An 18,068-nucleotide genomic window follows, 5' to 3' on the forward strand; every position below is an offset into this window, starting at 1 on the left:
TATGGTTTGGCTGTGACTCCACCCATATCTCATCTTGAATTGTCATTCCCATAATCTCCACACATAATGGGAGGGACCCAGTGAGAGGTAATGGAATCACGGGGGCAGTTACCTTCATGCTGTTCTCGTGATAGCAAGTGAGTTCTCACGAGATCTGATGGTTTTATAAGGGGTTTCCCCCGACCCTTCGCTCTCATTCTTCTCCTTCCTGCTGCCATGTGAAAAAGGACGTGTTTGCTTCCCTTTCTGCTATGATTGTAAGTGTCCTGAGGCCTCCCCATCCCTGTGTAACTGTGAGTCAATTAAACTTCTTTCCTTTATAAATTACCCAGTCTTGAGTATGTCTCCATTAGCAGTGTGAGAATGGACTAATACAGTAAATTGGTACTGCAGAGAGCAGGACACTGCTGTAAAGATACTCAAAAATGTGGAAGCGACTTTGGAACTGGGTAATAGGCAGAGGCTGGAACAGTTTGGATGGCTCAGAAGAAGACAGGAAAATGTTGGAAAGTTTGAAACTTCCTAGAGCCTTGGGGGTGCTGAGAAGACAGGAAGATGTGGGAAAGTTTGGAACTTCTAGAAACTGTTGAATGTCTTTGACCAAAACAGTGATAGTGATATGGACAATGAAGTGCAGGCTAAGGTAGTCTCAGATGGAGATCAGAAACTTCTTGGGAATGCAGTAAAGGTCACCCTTGCTATGCTTTAGCAAAGAGACTGGTGGCATTTTGCCCTTGCCCTAAAGATCTGTGGAACTTTGAACTTGAGAGAGATGGTTTGGAATTGGAACTTATGTTTATAAGGGAAGCAAAGCATATAAAAGTTTGGAAAATTTGCAACCTGATCATGCAATAGAAAAGAAAAACCCATTTTTGGAGAAGAAATTCAAGCAGGCTGCAAAAATTTGCATAAGTAATGAGAAGCCAAATGTTAATCACCAAGACAATGGGGAAAATGTTTCCAGGGCACATCAGAGGTCTTCATGGCAGCCTTTCCCATCACACACCCAGAGGCCTAGGAGGAAAAATGGTTTCATGTCCAAGCCCAAGGCCTTACTTCTTTGTGCAGTCTTGGGGCTTGGTGTCCTGTGTCCTAGCTGTGGCTAATAGGGGCCAACATATAGCTCAGGCCATTGCTTCAGCAGGTGTAAGCCCCAAGCCTTGGCAGCTTACCCATGAGGTTGGGCCTGAGGGTGCACAGAAGTCAAGAATTGAGGTTAGGGAACCTCCGTCTAGATTTCAGAGGATGTATGGAAATGCTTGGATGCCCAGGCAGAAGTCTGCTGCAGGGGCGGGGTCCTTATGGAGAACCTCTGCTGGAGCAGTGCAGAATGGAAATGTGGGGTAGAGCCCCACACAGACTCCCCACTGGGTCATTACCTAGTGGATCTGTGAGAAGAGGGCCACACAGACTCCCCACTGGGTCATTACCTAGTGGATCTGTGAGAAGAGGGCCACCATCCTCCAGACCCCGGAATGGTAGATCCATCAAAAGCTTGCACCCTGCCCCTGGAAAAGCCATAGACACTCAACATCAGCCATGAAGGCAGCCTGGAAGGGGGCTATACCCTGCAAAGCCACGGGGGAGGAGCTGCCCAAGGCCATGGGAGCCCACCTCTTGCATCAGTGTGACCTGGATGTGAAACATGGAGTCCAAGGAGATCATTTTGCAGTTTTAAGATTTGGCTGCTCCACTGGATTTCAGACTTGCATGGGGCCTGTAGCCCCTTTGTTTTGGCTAATTTCTCCTATTTAGAATGGTTGTATTTCCCCAATGCCTGTACCCACATTGTATCTAGGAAATATAATAGGTACGTGCTTTTGATTGTAAAGGCTCATAGGCAAAAGGGACTTGCCTTGTCTCAGATGAGACTTTGAACTCAGACTGTTGAGTTAATGCTGGAATGAGGTAAGATTTTGGGGGAATGCTGGAAGGGCATGATTGTGTTTTGAAATGTGAGGACATGAGATTTGGGAGGGGCCAGGAGCAGTAAGACAAGGTTTGGCTGTGTGTTCCCACCCAAATCTTATCTTGAATTGTAGTTCCTATAATCCCCATGTGTGGTGGCAGGAACCCAAAAGGAGGTAACTGAATCATGAGGGCAGTTACCTTCATGCTATTCTCATGATGGCGAATGAGTTCTCATGAGATCTGATGGTTTTATAGGGGCTTTTCCCACCCTTTACTCTCATTCTTCTCCTTCCTGCCACCATGTGAAGAAGGACGTGTTTGCTTTCCCTTCCACCACAATTGTAAGTTTCCTGAGGCCTCCCCAGCCCTGTGGAACTGTGAGTCAATTAAACATCTTTTCTTTATAAATTACCCAGTCTTGGGTATGTCTTTATTAGCAGTGCGAGAACAGACTAATATACCTACTCTCCTCCCAGGCCTCACTGGGTTTCATGGAGCAGGAAAGCAGACCCCCTCCCCTGGCCTTCCCATCACAGCATACAGATACGGTGAAGGGTTTACCTGTGGCCACCAGTCTGTTTTCTAAACAGAAATACTCTAAAATGGATAAGAGGGAGAAGAAAAGTTGGGGGGAAAGAAGAGAAAGGAGAGAAAAAGAATGAAAATAGACAGAGCCTTATTTTTCTTATAACTTCACATGGAGGGAAGACTAAGACATGGGAAAGTGACTCCATGACTGAGACAGCACTGTCCCACCACAGATTTTCCCTTGGGACACAGGACTTCCTACAGTGATCCTGAATGGACCTCACAGCCTGCAGGACTATCACAGGGCAGTGGGAACCACAGCTCCACACTGCTAGGAGGGGAAATCCTACATGGCAAAAGGACTCTTTTTTTTTTCTCTGGAGATGGAGTCTCACTCTGTCACCCAGGCTGGAGTGCAGTGGCACGATCTCGGCTCACTGCAACCTCCACCTCCCAGGTTCAAGCGATTCTTCTGCCCCACCTACCTGAGTAGCTGGGATTACAGGTGTGCGCCACCATGCTGGCTAATTTTTGTATTTTTAGTAGAGACGGGTTTTCACCATGTTGGTCAGGCTAGTCTCAAACTCCTGACCTCATGATCTGCCCGCCTCGTCCTCCCAAAGTTATTACAGGTGTGAGCCACCGCACCCAGCCAAAAGGACCCTTCTTATCACTTCCCATGAACTGGAGTCCCACTGCACTAGAAATGACAACCAGACTATAACGCATGAGATGCCAGCTCTTCAAGGATTGACACAAGGTAGCAAACGAAGACATGAGATGAGGTTTATCAAAGAGGAGGAATGGAAGCCAGGAAGCTGTGCCCAGGATCCAGGCAGAGACAGTAGAGGGAAGGCTAGATCTCAGATCAAGACCAGGACAAATCCTACTAGCGAGGTGGACAGGAGATGAGAGTTAAGCTCCCTGTTGAGGGGCACCAGGGATTGCACAAGACCCCAGGACTGAAGGCAGGTCTGTGTTCCCACCTGGCCATGCCATAAGCTGGTTGTACAACCTTTGCAAAATGTCATAAACTCCCTGAGCCTCAACTTCCTCATCTAAGAATAGGATGAACCAATGAAATGATTCCTAGACCATGCCTCATCTATTTAAACACAACAAACAACTCAGGTATAAAAATCTGAGTACGGGTTTTACAGGGTACAAGCTTACATATTAAAGCCCCTTATTGCATGACACACAAAGCAAACAGATAATGTGCTCACATATATTAAGGGAGTGCCTGCTATCAATCCATTTATCCATTAGTGGATGAGAAATGCCATTCTCAGATGATTTAATCAAAACAATCTAGATATAATTATACCTGCAAATAGAATATAAAACATCATCATTTCTTTCTAAGACAATCAGACCGTCTCTCTACGTCACAAAATGGTTACCCTCCGGGTATTGCATTTCATTGCTTCTTTTAGACATTTTTACTAAGTACAAAGCAGAAATCTATCCCAGCAGCTTACTGATAAGATCCATGCCTTATCAACATCCACAGGGCAAATGGTAGTGTGCCCTGAGGCCGGAGTGTTTTCTCTGGCAGTGTTTGTTAACTTTGTGTGTCTGTGACTCATTCCAAGTTTACCTTTTAATTTTTACTAGTCCCATTGCTCTGAGAGCCATGGATAAGAATCAGGTTCTTTTTCTTGGTTTACCAGCAGCTTTGAAATGAGATGGAATTACAGTTTGCAACATAAATATCAGGAAAGAAGGCTTAATGGGTATTTGCATAAACCATATCATCTGTCTCAGATTGTTCCCAAAAGAGTTTAATAGGAGGCCTGTCAACACTGACTATCCTCCCAGCTAAGTGTCTCCAGGGGATTACTATTTTCTTCATGTTTATCAAGCATCTCAGGCCATCGAAGTTGAAGGCCTCCTGGTTGTTAAAAGCCAACTCCCTGCAAACAGGCTCTGGGCACCTGGTCCTGCTATCTTTTAGCTGAGTCCAATTCAGTCATAGCAACGTCAGTGTGGCAAATACACCCATGCGCATGGTTGAAAACAGTAGATGATTTTTGTCTTCATTCTTCCCTTGCAATGGATGCTGGTAGAAGATGGGACAGGGGACAAGAAGTTCTATGCTGGTGGAAAACCATCTTTCTTGATTTACTATTGCTCCACACTGTCAAACTCAGGAAACAATATATGCCTGGCATAGACAAGCTCAAAGTTAAAGATCTGGCAAGATAATGTATGTGTACTGATTTCAACCCTGTGATTTAAGTAGGTTAGTATGCCCATCATTACCCAGTGCAAAGCTTTTTTTTTTTTTAATTCAGATAGCTATACCTCATCTCTTATGGCTTTAAAACAATTGGTAGAGTTTACTAGTTACCCAGGAATCCGCCTTTTGAAAAAGCTCAGCCAGATAGAGTGGCTCATGCCTGTAATCCCACCACTTTGGGAAGCTGAGGCAGGAGGATCGCTGAGGCCAGGCATTCTAGGCCAGCTTGGGCAACATCCTGAGTCCCCACCTTTAAAAAATGTTTTCAAATAACAGCTGGATGCAGCAGTATGCACCTGCAGTCCCAGCTATGCAGGAGGCTGAGGTGGGAGCATCTCTTGAACCCGCGAAGTTGAGGCTGCAGTGAGCTATGATCACACCACTGCACCCCAGCCTGGGCAACAAAGCAAGACCCCATCTCTAAAAATAAATTTTAAAAAGAGCTCAAGAAGGTGTTTGGAGAACCACTGATGAATTACATAGAAGTCACAACAAAAGGAAAGTTGTCTTACCCACCTCAATTTAAAGGCAATAAAAAATGCTTAGTATCAACCCCTAAGGCTGAAGCATCTCCTTTCCTCAGAAAGGGCTGGAAAAGCCGCTTCCTGTCTTTCCCATGGAAACATCAGAAAGTAACATCAGAGAGTAACCAAACACTGAATCTGCAGGAGCTTGATTTTAGACCAAACTCCAGGACTGCAAGAAATACATTTCCATCGTTTATGGGCCACCCAGGCTGTTGTATTTTCTTACAGCAGCCTGAACAAACTAAAACCAGTGGATACAGCACAGAGAAAGTAACATAGAGAACTCCCCTCTGTGGAGGGAGAGGCTGATTTTTAAAATTTATTTATGACGTGATTCTTTCTACTCTCTTACAGGGTCCTCCATCTCCGTCAGACAGACATGTCCCCTGTGTGTGCACTGCTTCCCTCCTTTGTCTATTTAGCGTATAGAATCTCAACATTATCTTTTGATGGAGAAAAAATCATCGTTTAAAATTATGTGCTAAATCTGTATACAAATTCTTCTTACACTTGAGTTTAGGTCTTTTAATAGCACAGTTTCTTTGTGCTCCTTCTGCTGAAAGTATCTGAAAAAATATTAGTCTCTCTTCTTATTGTGAGATGCTCTTTTTCAAATCATCTGAGACGTCTGTTCTTTCTTCAAAGAATTTTACTCACAATATGTCTAATGGAATTTGGCTGGGGAGAAAAGAACTAAAAGGTGAGAATGACAAAAAAAAAAAATCCCTCACAAATTGTATAAATGACATCCAAAAAGCTTACTGAATTACTTTAAGCCAAAGAAACAACAAAAAAAGCAAACATTAAAAGAACCCAGTGACTTGATAGGACATCAAGAGGTCCTTTAATCCAATTTTCTCCAGGAAGCAACCATCCAGTATGGGTGTCTATCCCATTTTGAGGTCTTCCAAGGTTTTAACAATCAGCTTTGAGCCAGAAACATTTGTTTATGTCTAGCAGAGTTTAAGCAAAGCATGTGGTCAATCCCAGCACTTTATTCCTGCAGTAGAAATCCTATTCTTCTTTTACACTTTCTCCAAACATGGAGAATCACTGTTAGCATGTTTATCATGAAAGACCAATCTCTCCACCCCATAATAATTATAACTCCCAACAGGAAAGCCTTGTATGGACAGCAGCACCATCTCAAAGTTTATGTCCCCACCCCCTCCAAAAAATTCATATTTTGGAACCTAATCACCAAGGTGATGGCATTAAGAGGTGGGGCTTTTGGGTGGTAATTAGGTCATGAGGTGGGGGGAGCCCTCATAATGGGATCAGTGCCCTTATGAATGGGGGTCCAGAGAGCTGCCTCACACTTCCCACCCTATGAGGACACAGAGACTAGTGCCCTTTTGAAAGAGGCCCAGAGAGCTGCCTTACACCTCCCACCCTATGAATAACGGGACCAGTCCCCTTATGAAAGAGGGCACAGAGAGCTGCCTTTCGCCTTCCACTCTGTGAGGATACAGAGAGAAGGGGCCATCTATTAACCAGAAAACAGCCCTCACCAAACGCTGAATCTGCAGGAGCTTGATTTCAGACTTCCAAACTCCAGGACTGCAAGAAATAAACTTCCATTGTTTATGAGCCACCCAGACTATGGTATTTTCTTAAAGCAGCCTGAAGGTACTAAGACCAGTGGATACAGAGCAGAGAAAGGGAACTTTACTTAGCCATTGAGAGAAAGGGCTGGAAACAAGTAGAGCTGAAATGAGCAAACTATCCAGATCCCTGTCACATCTTCTGTTACCTATCAAATGATGACCATGTGTGCACCAGTAGCAATTTTCTGTGCTGAGACCTGGGGAAATACCCACAACGGACCAATCCAGTTCCTGTCTTCAGGGAAGTTGCCATGTATTCTTGCTTTCCTTCCCGAGTTTCCCCTATCTCACCTCTCCTGCCTCTGTCCCCCTCTCTCTGCCACCTCCCTTCTCGTCATGCCTCTGCTTCCACACCCTCTTCTTACCCTTCCTCTGCTCCTCTCTCCCATCTCTTTCTTAGATACACACATACCACCACCACTTAGATACACACACACCACCATTACCATCACCACCATCACCACCACAATTGCCACCATCATCATAACTATTGCAACCACCACTACTGCCACCACTGTCACCACCACCACTGGCACCATCGCCATCACCACCATCACCATCACTGCCATGACCACCATCATCACCACCATCACCACCACCATCACCAGTATTACCACCACCACCACCACTATGACCACCACCATCACTACCCACCACCATCACCACCACCACCATCACCACCATGACCATCATCACCACTATCACCACCACCATCACCACCACAATCGCCACCATCACCACAATGATCACCATCATCAGCACCACTACCACCCACCACCATTAGCACCACCATCACTACCACCACCATCATCACCACCATCATCACCACCACCACCACCACATTTATTTGTTCTATGCAAACAAAGAGGCAATTAAATACATCAACAAAAATCTGACATCTGTTCAGTGGCTGTTAAGGGTCAGAGGGTGTGAAAATGAAAAAGAAAATCTTCATCCCTTCTTCAAATGCTAGAACCTCCTCATGGTAAGAATAAGCAAAAGATAATTTTCTATAGATATATTTAGTATATGTATATATGTAAGCACATATGTATTATTCCCTGTCTTCAGGGAAGTTGCCATGTATTCTTATATACTCACATAAATCTAAATATTTGTGTATATATGTGTATGTGTATATAACTAAAGTAATTACTGAATTAATCACTGATCTTTAGGTTTTTTATTGTAAAATAAAATAGAAGCTTTTCCAATCATTTTTATAAGACCTGCTTTTTAAGTATTTTGTTCTTCTCTGAGACCTTCACAATTTCTCTCCAATACTTTTTCAAATATAGAGACTAAAATTACCATCGACACAAGTAAGATTCAGCAAATGTTAAATAAATGTTTTGTTTTGTTTCTTTTAGTAAGCATAAAATCCTTTGAATCATTAACAAACATTTATCACAGATCAATGATGTCTTCTCAGTTAAAGTTTGATGAGCCCAATCCCTCCCAAGGAAAATTAATCTCTCCCTTCCCTGATGCTCCAAACACTGCCCCCTTGAACAGGCCTTTGGAACTTACACGTTTATCTCTTCCGTTACAATGTTGGCTTCCATGCGGAGCCAGTTCCTCTTAGAATCCCCTGGATCAGCTTGGTCCTATACAGAGCAGGTGCTCTAAAAATAACTGTCCGAGGAGAAGTCAGAAACTATCCTTAATTGTCTTTAAAGAACTATTTTATTAGAAATAAGAAGTGTGACTCACAGGAAAAATAAATAGATATACCAAAAAAAAAGGAAAATTTCTACCATAACAGCACATCACTAAAAACAGAGAGGGAAAGCATCAACTTTTAGGGTTTATTCCATTCATATAACTTAGCACTTGGTCAGCTGCTCTAATGAGGGGCCTAGATGCCCAAAATGAAATGTTCATAATAATTGTTCAGATGTAAGAAAGGATCAATGGAATAAAGCCATAACATGGTCTTGTTATTTATATTGCACCTTGTAATTCTTAGGTGGTTATCCTAAAAGCTATATGATTGCATTTCTAATATAAGCTAATTTTTTGCTGCCAGGAAAAAAAAATGTCTTAATGTTTGTGCTCTATAACCAATTCTCTACCACTGGTTTTGACTCTGGAATATCAGATGGCCTTTTGGCCACCTTACTGTTCATAAAGAACAAAAGTCAGGAAAAGCTGTCCTTTATTCAAGTAGAATTTTTAAGTAAACATGATTAAATATGATCTAAACTATAATTTCTATAAATTATGTATGTCATTGATCATAATAAATATAAGGAAAAAACAAGGTATTCTAAGATGTTATTACTACTCTTTTGGGTTAAAATGTCTGGTTATAACCTCCTACTCCTTAATCATATTACCTAATAATCTCATTCTACTTCCTAAAATTAGAAGCTATATAGATATTTTCTGAGTAAGAGTTAATTTAACCTTGATTTGTGAAATAGTTTTTCGTCAAAATGTAGAACGTCATGACCATCAATAAGTTAGACGCTGTAATACTACTCAGGAGAAGCTTGTTTAAATCAGGGCTGGGGGATGAGAAGGTCAGTGAGCAACGGGAGGAATCTGCTTTCAGCCTTGTCCACTCTTCAGTCTTTACCTGTGGAGTCAGAGTCAGCACATGTGGGTGAAAGAGGCAAGGATGGCCCAGCGCTCTGGCGGCTTTAGGGAGGGATTATAACAAGGTTGTCTTAAACAAGAACCAAACCAGGGCTTTTTGGAATCACATCAGAGATTGTAAACATAGAACAAAATTACTGTACTTTCCCTCTAAGTATGCATGTCAGCAACTCTACACTCCGCACTCTGTCTCAGTCAACCCAAGCACACCTCCTGGTGAGGGGCAGAATCAGCAGAATCCGCATTTCCTCGTCTCCCCAGATCTTCAGCTAAGTTTGAATGCAGCACAGAGTGATCCACGATGCCCTTGCCAAGGCTGAACCCTCCATTCCCATCCTAACGGTGGGAGTCTCATCTCAAACCTCCTCAGCCACACCGAGGGTCCTAAATGTTACAGGCTTTGGATGGACGTGAGGACAAGTAAAAGCAAAGATAAACTAAGCTCTGAAAAGTAACATACATATGTATATATATTTGTGATCATTACCTTTTTCTTGGATGCTTCAGACTTCTTTGACATGTTCTTCAACTTTTTATGCAAATGATTAAGGACCTGAAAGACACAGACGATTGAGATCAGTTCGCCTCACCTCTCACAACCCACTGCCTGTGTTGCATTAACAATTATTGACATGCTGAAATGGTAACAGCACTATTTATAAGATCATTAAAATAAAAACTCAAATTAGGTGATTAGGTAACAATGAATATGAATTGCCAAATACATTCTTTTCTAACACTTAGGAGCAGCCAGGAAAGCCGATGCACAGCCAGACAAGTGCACAGCCACAGCACCTGTTTGCAGAGAATGCCCAGCGCATGGAGCTCTGGGGTTTTGCCCAGAAACGGCCATGCCATGACCCACTCAGGCATGCTTATTAGTCTATTGTCTGCCTTGGTTTCTTCCAGGACCCCACATATTAACAAACACCAGGTCCCTACTACATGTCAGGCACAATGTTAGATCCTGGATGCATCAAAAAACTAGAGATTTGCCCTTCTGAAATTCACCATCTGATGGGGAAAGCAGGCAAGTAAATGAAGATAATATCATCAGACATTTCTTCAGTGTAGCCAACCCCAATATTGCCAGCGTTTGTGCCAAAATATTCTTTCTTCTTCCTCTTATGGGCTTCCTCCACTGCAATTCTCCTTACAGCAAATCACCACCCATCAGGCTTCCTTTCATTATTTATTCAAATCCTACCCACTGTGCTGTGCTTTTAGACAACTTATTGGGGATTCAGCATCACTGATGAGTTACAGAACATTTTTGCAAGGTTTTACAATTAATGTCCCTGTCAGGGAATCTCCTTGAAACACACTGGCTCCCTCAATTAAAGAAACTATTTTTGTCTTTTCTTGCCAGTGTAATAATACTCAGGAGAAATGATATGAAAATGTGGGGCTTTAGATGTAGGAATTTCCAACATATATTTGGTCTTAGACAACATTGTCAAGCCTGCAGAACTGTTACTTAAGTTCATTGCTATATCCCATCTGAGGGAAAATCTAGAGAAAATCGAGCCCCAGGGTGACTAAGTGCTTTAGATCATCTGTAGATTGCTGAGAAGTCTCTCAAGGAACCAGAAGCCATGTTCCAACCAGTTCTTTGTTCCTTGTAGCATGGAAATAATTTAATCGAATTGAACTTCTTGCAAAAGCCTGCTCCATTCAGCCAGATGAGGCACTTTCAGAGCAATTAGTCACACCCTACTTGGAAGCCACAGGATATATTTACTAGCTGCCCAGGCCCTATGTAGGTGAACAAGCAGCCATCCCAGGGATGTGAATTTCTGACTTTAAATTCTCTCCCCTACTGAAATGCTTCCCACTTCCTGAAATGACTCAGCAACATCTGCAGCAAAACAAGTGTTTACTTGCCGCAGGAGCATTTGGGAAAACACTCAATACGTTAACAAGGTGTTAGTTTACTGTCCTACCAGCCGAAATGAGAATATCAAAACCCGAATGCAAGGCAACGACAGAACAGGGGTTTCTTGCAGGAGCAAATGAGAGCATTTCAAAGGGGAAGGAAAGGACCCTGCCCAAGAGGACAGGACTGCCTAGGTGGCTCAGTGGCAGCCTTCCCAGTGGGAAACCGCAGGACAACACTGGTCACTGAGGACACAGGAGAGACCACAGGAGAGGCCGCACAAGCAAAATCAGAGAGGGACACCTGGACAAATCACAACAAAATGTCCAAATGTGACCAGCTTCATAACGCTGCCGAGCTCCAATTGTTCCTTCCAAAAAGGAATTCGGATCACAGCTCAGCCACTTCAAAACACCCAAGAATGTTGAATGCTGTGAAATGGTCAATGGAGAAAATACTCAAGGATATTTTTATTAGCTCTGTTTCTCTTCAACAGCACATACTATGAGCACAGAATGATATATCATGATGCACCCCAATGAAGGTCTCGTCAGCAAAGGAGGAAGAATGTAGGTATCACGATAGGGTACGACGATGTTTAAGAAGAGAATGATAATAACATACTGGGTTCTCTTGGTGAGTCTGTAAGTTTCTGAGTGTGCACAGGAAGGTGCTAGTTCAAACCAAACCCAGGTCCTGCTGGGTACATCCTGGGGATTCGGAGTAACTTAGTCAGGTGGGCCTATTGAGTTTATCCTCGTGGTAGACCAAGGAGATTCTGGACAGTAATTCACTGTAAGGAAAGTGAGCGAGGGGCACAGCCTGGTGGAGAACAGCTCCATAGCAGCAAAGCAGAGGGCTCTTCAGGGGGCACTGGGCGGACCACTTTGACTCATCCTCCCACCCATGCATTCGATGAGTTTCCCAGAAACTGTCTGGTGCAAAAGACCGTTCCCTTACAAACTTGTAAGAATTTGGAGGCAAAAGGCAACTCTGGAATGCAATTGTCTTAAGTTCTTTTGTTTATTTAAAGCATCATAAACTCAGGTTCCCTTTTGGCCATCTGTGTTTTTTCAGGCTATCCAAAAGACCTGGGGTTTGGAGGAACAGCTCATCCTGAAACTAATACTCAAGTAGCAAAATCCTTAACTGGATGGTGTACACCTAATGCCTGAGCCAAAGAAAATCAACTTGAAATAACTTGAATCTCCACCTATCCATGACAGCCCTGAAACTAACTTGCAAATATTATTAATATTATGCTGAATTCAAAATATGTTTCCAGTTACGCTTAGAAGCAAACTTTTCCATATAAAAAAATCCAAATGATCGTGTATTCATTAAAATTTTTTTTTAAATCTATTTTTTAAACATTGCCCTTCTGTAGGACTTTTATAGACTCGCAAATGACAGAAATGTAGCCTAATTTATTCCTAAAAGCTTACTTTGTCATTTCCAGTAAGAAGATTTTTGTTCTTCTCCCTAAAGGCTTTGGGGAAGTAAGGAAGCGTGTGCTTCAGTTCTACACAGTCATTAGGAACTTAACAGCCATCTATGTTAAGAATCTCAATCTCAGACTTCAATGTCCTCAAGGCCTCACCAACTGTCCCGTCCTCAGGAGACTGGGAATCCCTGCGTTAAAGTCCTTCCTGAATCATTCACCAGCTTCATAATCTGGGTCAGATGTTCTTTTCCAAAGCTCTTTTTCCTTAAATAATAAAATATGGGTAAATAATAAAATAGCTCCAAGCCACAGAGTTGTGCAAATTAAATGAGATGGTGCACATATCAGATAATTGTGCTATGTAAGATAGCCTTTGTTTAGCATTTGCAGAAGACCACATTAATAAACCAGCCGTTTTCCAAATAGCTAAGCTAGAGTTCTTTTCCAAATTCCCTTACTGCTACTATATTGGTGGTGGTGGTGGTGGTGGTGGTGGTGGTGGTGGTGGTGATGGTGTTGTTGTTTTGAGACTCAGTCTCGCTCTGTCGTCACCCAGGCTGGAGTTCAGTGGCACGATTTCGGCTCACTGCACCCTCTGCCACTCGGGTTCAAACAATTCTTCTGTCTCAGCCTCCGGAGTAGCTGGGACTACAGGGGCCCACCACCACACCCGGCTAATTTTTTGTATTTTTAGTAGAGACGGGGTTTCACCTTGTTGGTCAGGCTGGTCTCGAATTCCTGACCTCAGGTGATCCACCTACCTCGGCCTCCCAAAGTGCTACTATATTTCTTTATATTTAACCTTTTGGTGCAGGCCGTTCAGATAATATCCAGCAATATTATTATTCAAAATAGACACAATCTACATCGATGAAATAGGTGGGGGGAAACAGGTGGCTTATAGTAAACACTTTTGTTGATAAAAATACCTTGTGAATTGAGTATTAAAAGTGATAGTTGTTCCACCTAGTCAGGTTCTTTGTGGTCGTATAGTCACAGCCTTACTGAAACAGAATGAGAGACAGCAGTGACGTCGGGTGGAACCTGGTAACAGCTGATTTCAAATGGCGATGCTCTGGAGCGAGGAGGGTGCGCACATTGGGGTTTAGCCTGTGAATCGCCATCACCTGATTATTAAAATAAGCTCCCGTTTACGCAGATAGAAACACGTATGTCAAAGGCTGAAGACGTTTTGATCAGTATAAAGTCTTCAAACCCTTGTGGACTTAATGAGAAAAAGAATGTGAGTGCTGAGCTCTGCCCGGCTGTACAAAGGGAAAAACCATCTCCCACACGCGTGGACGGTGCCTCTGCTACAGTCAGGGTGAAGATCCGCCGCCTCAACCACTTCACCCTGTTCAGGAGACCTTTCTAAAAAGGATTGAAATGGGGAAGCCGAAAGCTCGAGTCCATTCCATTCCAAGCTCCTGGCGCCTGCGGTCGACTCTGTAAAGAAACACCCTTTTGCCACTTGGGTTTATAAGGCCAAGCTTCAGAATAAAATAAAACTCGAAGCTCTGTCCCCGGGAGCAGCGGCTTCACAGAGCCCGGTGTGCGCAAAGCCTTCGGAGCGAGGGCAAACTGCGCACCCCGGGGGAGAGGGGCCGCCCCGCGAGTCCCCCCACCGCCACGGCCAGCTGAGAGCCCGGGAGGGAGCTGTGGGGACCCGTCACCCTCGCGAAAGGTCCGCGCTCTGGTGACCACGCGCTGTCCTCAGGTCCCACAGCGCCGCGGCGGTAACCTCCCCGCGCAGCTGACCTGGTTGAAGAGTTGCTGGAACAGAGCGGGGTTTGCTGTACCGGGAAGGACGCGGCAGCGCCCGCCTACCTACCTCCCAGGCAACCTGGGGGCGTTGAAGGGCCGCAGGGGCGAGGAAGGGGAGGGGGGTAGAAACTTATGCTACTGGACCATGCGAAGTGAACTGCAAACTTTCCCCAGCATCTCTCAGACTCCAAGAAACTTTCTTGCGCAAGCCAATGGCACGCTCCAGCAGCGGCCAGGAAGCCTCTCCGCACAGATCCGCCCCAGCACCGCAGGAGTGGGGACCACCGGGGCCAGGCTGACGCCAAGGCTCTGGCAGGGCCGCGGGACACTGAGACCCCCGGGCCCCCACCGGCCCTCCGCCCTCCCTCGCGCGTCTCGGCCCGGCGCCCGGCGTGCACCTTGGCATAGCAGAAGCAGATGAGCAGGAGCGGCAGCAGGTAGCCGAAGACGAAGGTGCACACCACGTAGGCCTTCTTGTGGCGAGGGTCGGGCCACTGCTCCCAGCAGAAGGTCTGGTTGCTGGCGCGCGGGTGGAAGAGGCCCTGGTGGTAGGCCACGGGCGAGGCCATGGCAATGGACAGCGCCCAGATGCAGCCCACGCCCAGCAGCGCGTTGCGGGACACCCTGAGGGAAGAGGAGCGCCGCGAGTGCACTATGGCCACGTAGCGGTCCACGGACATCGCGGCCAGGGTGAAGATGCTCACCAGCATGGACACAGTGAAGAAGTAGTGGGTGAACTTGCAGATGAAGGCGCCCAGCACCCAGGTGGGCAGCGCGTACACCGTGGCCTGGAAGGGGATGCAGAAGAGCAGGTAGGCCAGGTCGGCGATGCTCAGGTTGAGGATGAATAGGTTGGTGGTGCTCCGCGGCTTGCCCGGCTTGCTGCGCGCCAGCACCGTGATCACTAGGCTGTTGCCCAGCACGCCCAGCGCGAAGATCAGGCCGAACACCACCAGCGTGACGAAGTTCTCCACGCCGATGCCGAACAGCGGCCCGGGCTCCGGGGCGGGGGGCTCCGGCCAGCTCGCGTTGCCCTCGCTGAGGTTCCCGACCGCCAGCTCCATGGCCCGCGGGACTGCCCCGGCGAGCGGTGGGGCGCGCGGGGAGGGAAGGCGGGTGCCTGGCGGGAAAGTAGGCGCCGGGGGTGGCCGGGGGTCCCGGCGCGGAGCACGGAGAGCGCGAGTTTAGGAGTCTGAGCTTCCCCTGAGGCGCGAGCCAGCGGGCGCGGGGATCCGGTGGCCGTGCCTGGTGGCACCGTCTTTGCGCCGCGACCTTCTGAGAGACAGTGGAGTCGGGAGCCTGGAGCTGGACCTTCTCGGGAAGGGACGGTGATCTCGAGAGCACTGGGGTCCCCTGCCCGGGCGCCTCCGCCCGCGGCGCGACCACGGAGCCTGGGAAGAGGGATCCGCCGGCTGCAGCCGCGCAGGTGGAAAGACCCTTCTCTCCGCCTTACCGCTCCAGATCTTCGCCGGCCGTTTTCCCTGGCTCCCGAAGCGGCTGCGGGCTGCACCTGTTGCTCGGAGCCGCTCCTTCCGGCGGCGCTTCCCCGCACTGCCCAGCGCTCAGCAGTGCACTGTGCGGCTCCTGCAGAGAGGGCTCTCCGCGCCTCCCGCGCACCCAGCGCCACCTCCCCAGTGAGCTGGCGCCTCGGACTCCCTCCCGGCTTTTCCAGGGATTCCGAGTCGTCCACAGGGCGAGAGCTCTTTTGGGGGGCTTCCTGGTGGTAGATAGAGTCGGGTGCCAGGGGCCTCTCTGCTGCAACTGAGAGGCGAAAACAGCCCGGCTGAAATCCGCGCCCCCTGGAAGTCACGGTGCGCGAGCAGAGACTGGACGGATTCTAGCGGGATGGGTCGCCGCCCACCTCCCGGCTGGAACCGGCGCGCGCTCGCCTCCGCGGAGTGCGGACCTGCCCGGCGGGCTGAAGGCGGGGCTGCCGGATGCCGCGGGCCAGGCGGGCGAGGGAAGCCGGGCGCGCTCCAGGGCGCTTCAGGGCGCGCCGGGGTGGGAGGCGGAGGGGTGCGCGGGCCTCCTCATCCATCAGTGCGTTTCCTCCTCCTCCCCCCCAGGGTGGCTGTCCGTGAGAACGCCTCTGTCCCGGGAATAACCCCAGGAAATGGAGGCTGGCGACGCTCCCTGGAGTTTTGTAAAATTGGCCGCCTAATCCCACCCTCACCCCGCGGCCTGCTAGAGAGGAGAGAAGTGCAAAGGGAAAGGCTGCGTGAGCTTCTCTGTAGACGTGGATGACATTGAAGGGGAAGGCTGTTCACACCACTCCACCTCACTTCATTCCTGCCTTGTATTACTCATCTGAGGGACATAAACTGCAGCGATGACAAACAAAATATTTTTAAGGTGAAAGAACATGTTTAGTATCTTACTGTCGTAAACGTGGATTCGCCAGAAAGAAATTAAGCCGTTTCGGTATAGCAGGGCCAGTCACGTTATCTTTGTAACCTGGGTGGTTCCCAGCTAGAGCGCTCACACTGATTCCTTTATTTGCGGTGATTTGTCTGTTTTCACTTTCAAAAACACCGATGCGTTTCCAGCATTCTCCATCTGGTGACTGTCCATTATGCGGGGACGCAGTGCCTGAGGGGATGAGTAATCCAAAGACCAAAGAGGGCAGGGGCTCTTTGCCTTGGGGAGTTAAGGAAGTAGGATCTTGTTTTTCTATCTTGCTAGCTCTGTTCTGCCTCATTTCCAGATAAATCTTGATGCAGTTCATTGAACATCTATGTATTTTATCTACATTCATTGCTAGGGAGTTCCTTGCAAGGGAATTGTTCTATTCACACACATTTTCTGGAAGACAAAATTGAGTGTAAGCGACTTGCCTATCTGGGTATCCTGCTAAAGCCAAGAATGCTCTTACCTGCCCTGACCTGAGAGAATGCCTTGAAACTTCCTTAGGTGATCTTGCCTATCCGTATTGCTTTTCTTCCCTGAGACGCTCTCCGACCCAGGCTTTCAAAGTATCATGTTGTATTCGACAGCTCTGTTGCATTGAAAGTTAGTAGTAATATGATTTGGGAGAGTTCTTAAATTATGAACTATTTTCACATGAAACAGATATGATAAAATTACATTGAATACCAATGCACCCACCATCTAGCTTAGAATAATTTTTAAATATTATCAATAGAGTTGAAGTAACTTTTATATACTTTCCAGTCACAACCTCCACCTCTCCCACTATTTGCAAGTAACCTAAATTTGTTGTCTATTAGTCATTTCTTTATACATTTTTGGCATACCCATATGATCTTAAATAATATATTGTGGGGAGGTTTTTTTTTTTTTTTTTTGCTTTGACATTATGTGGTTGGTATTATGGTACATGTTTTGTTTGTTTTTGCCTTAAAGTATAATTTGTCTGTTATTGCTATAAGTACACCAACATTCTTTGCTTTGTATTTGCCTGTTACATCTTTTACAGCCTTCCTATGTTATGTCCTGCAATTTAAAGGTATCTCTTTAATATAGCACGTAACTGAATGATTTTAAAACACAATTTTAAAATCTCTAGTTTTTAACCGGTGAGTTTAGGTCATTTATATTTATTGTTATT

General features: G+C 46.2%; 1 protein-coding gene across 1 annotated transcript in view; it reads right to left on the reverse strand.

Moving 5' to 3' along the window:
* Positions 1-15,569, reverse strand: part of GALR1 (galanin receptor 1) — a 17,509-nt gene extending 1,940 nt beyond the window's left edge. The window contains exons 1-2 of the mRNA XM_003264369.3: positions 14,899-15,569; positions 9,904-9,969 (exon numbers count right to left, since the gene is read on the reverse strand). Of these exons, the coding sequence (XP_003264417.1) occupies positions 9,904-9,969; positions 14,899-15,564 (732 nt within the window). The 5' untranslated portion in view covers positions 15,565-15,569. The remainder of the gene's footprint in view (positions 1-9,903; positions 9,970-14,898) is intronic.
* Positions 15,570-18,068: the final 2,499 nt, after the last annotated feature.

The sequence above is a fragment of the Nomascus leucogenys genome, chromosome 4 (assembly GCF_006542625.1).
Source record: "Nomascus leucogenys isolate Asia chromosome 4, Asia_NLE_v1, whole genome shotgun sequence".
Lineage (NCBI taxonomy): Eukaryota > Metazoa > Chordata > Mammalia > Primates > Hylobatidae > Nomascus > Nomascus leucogenys.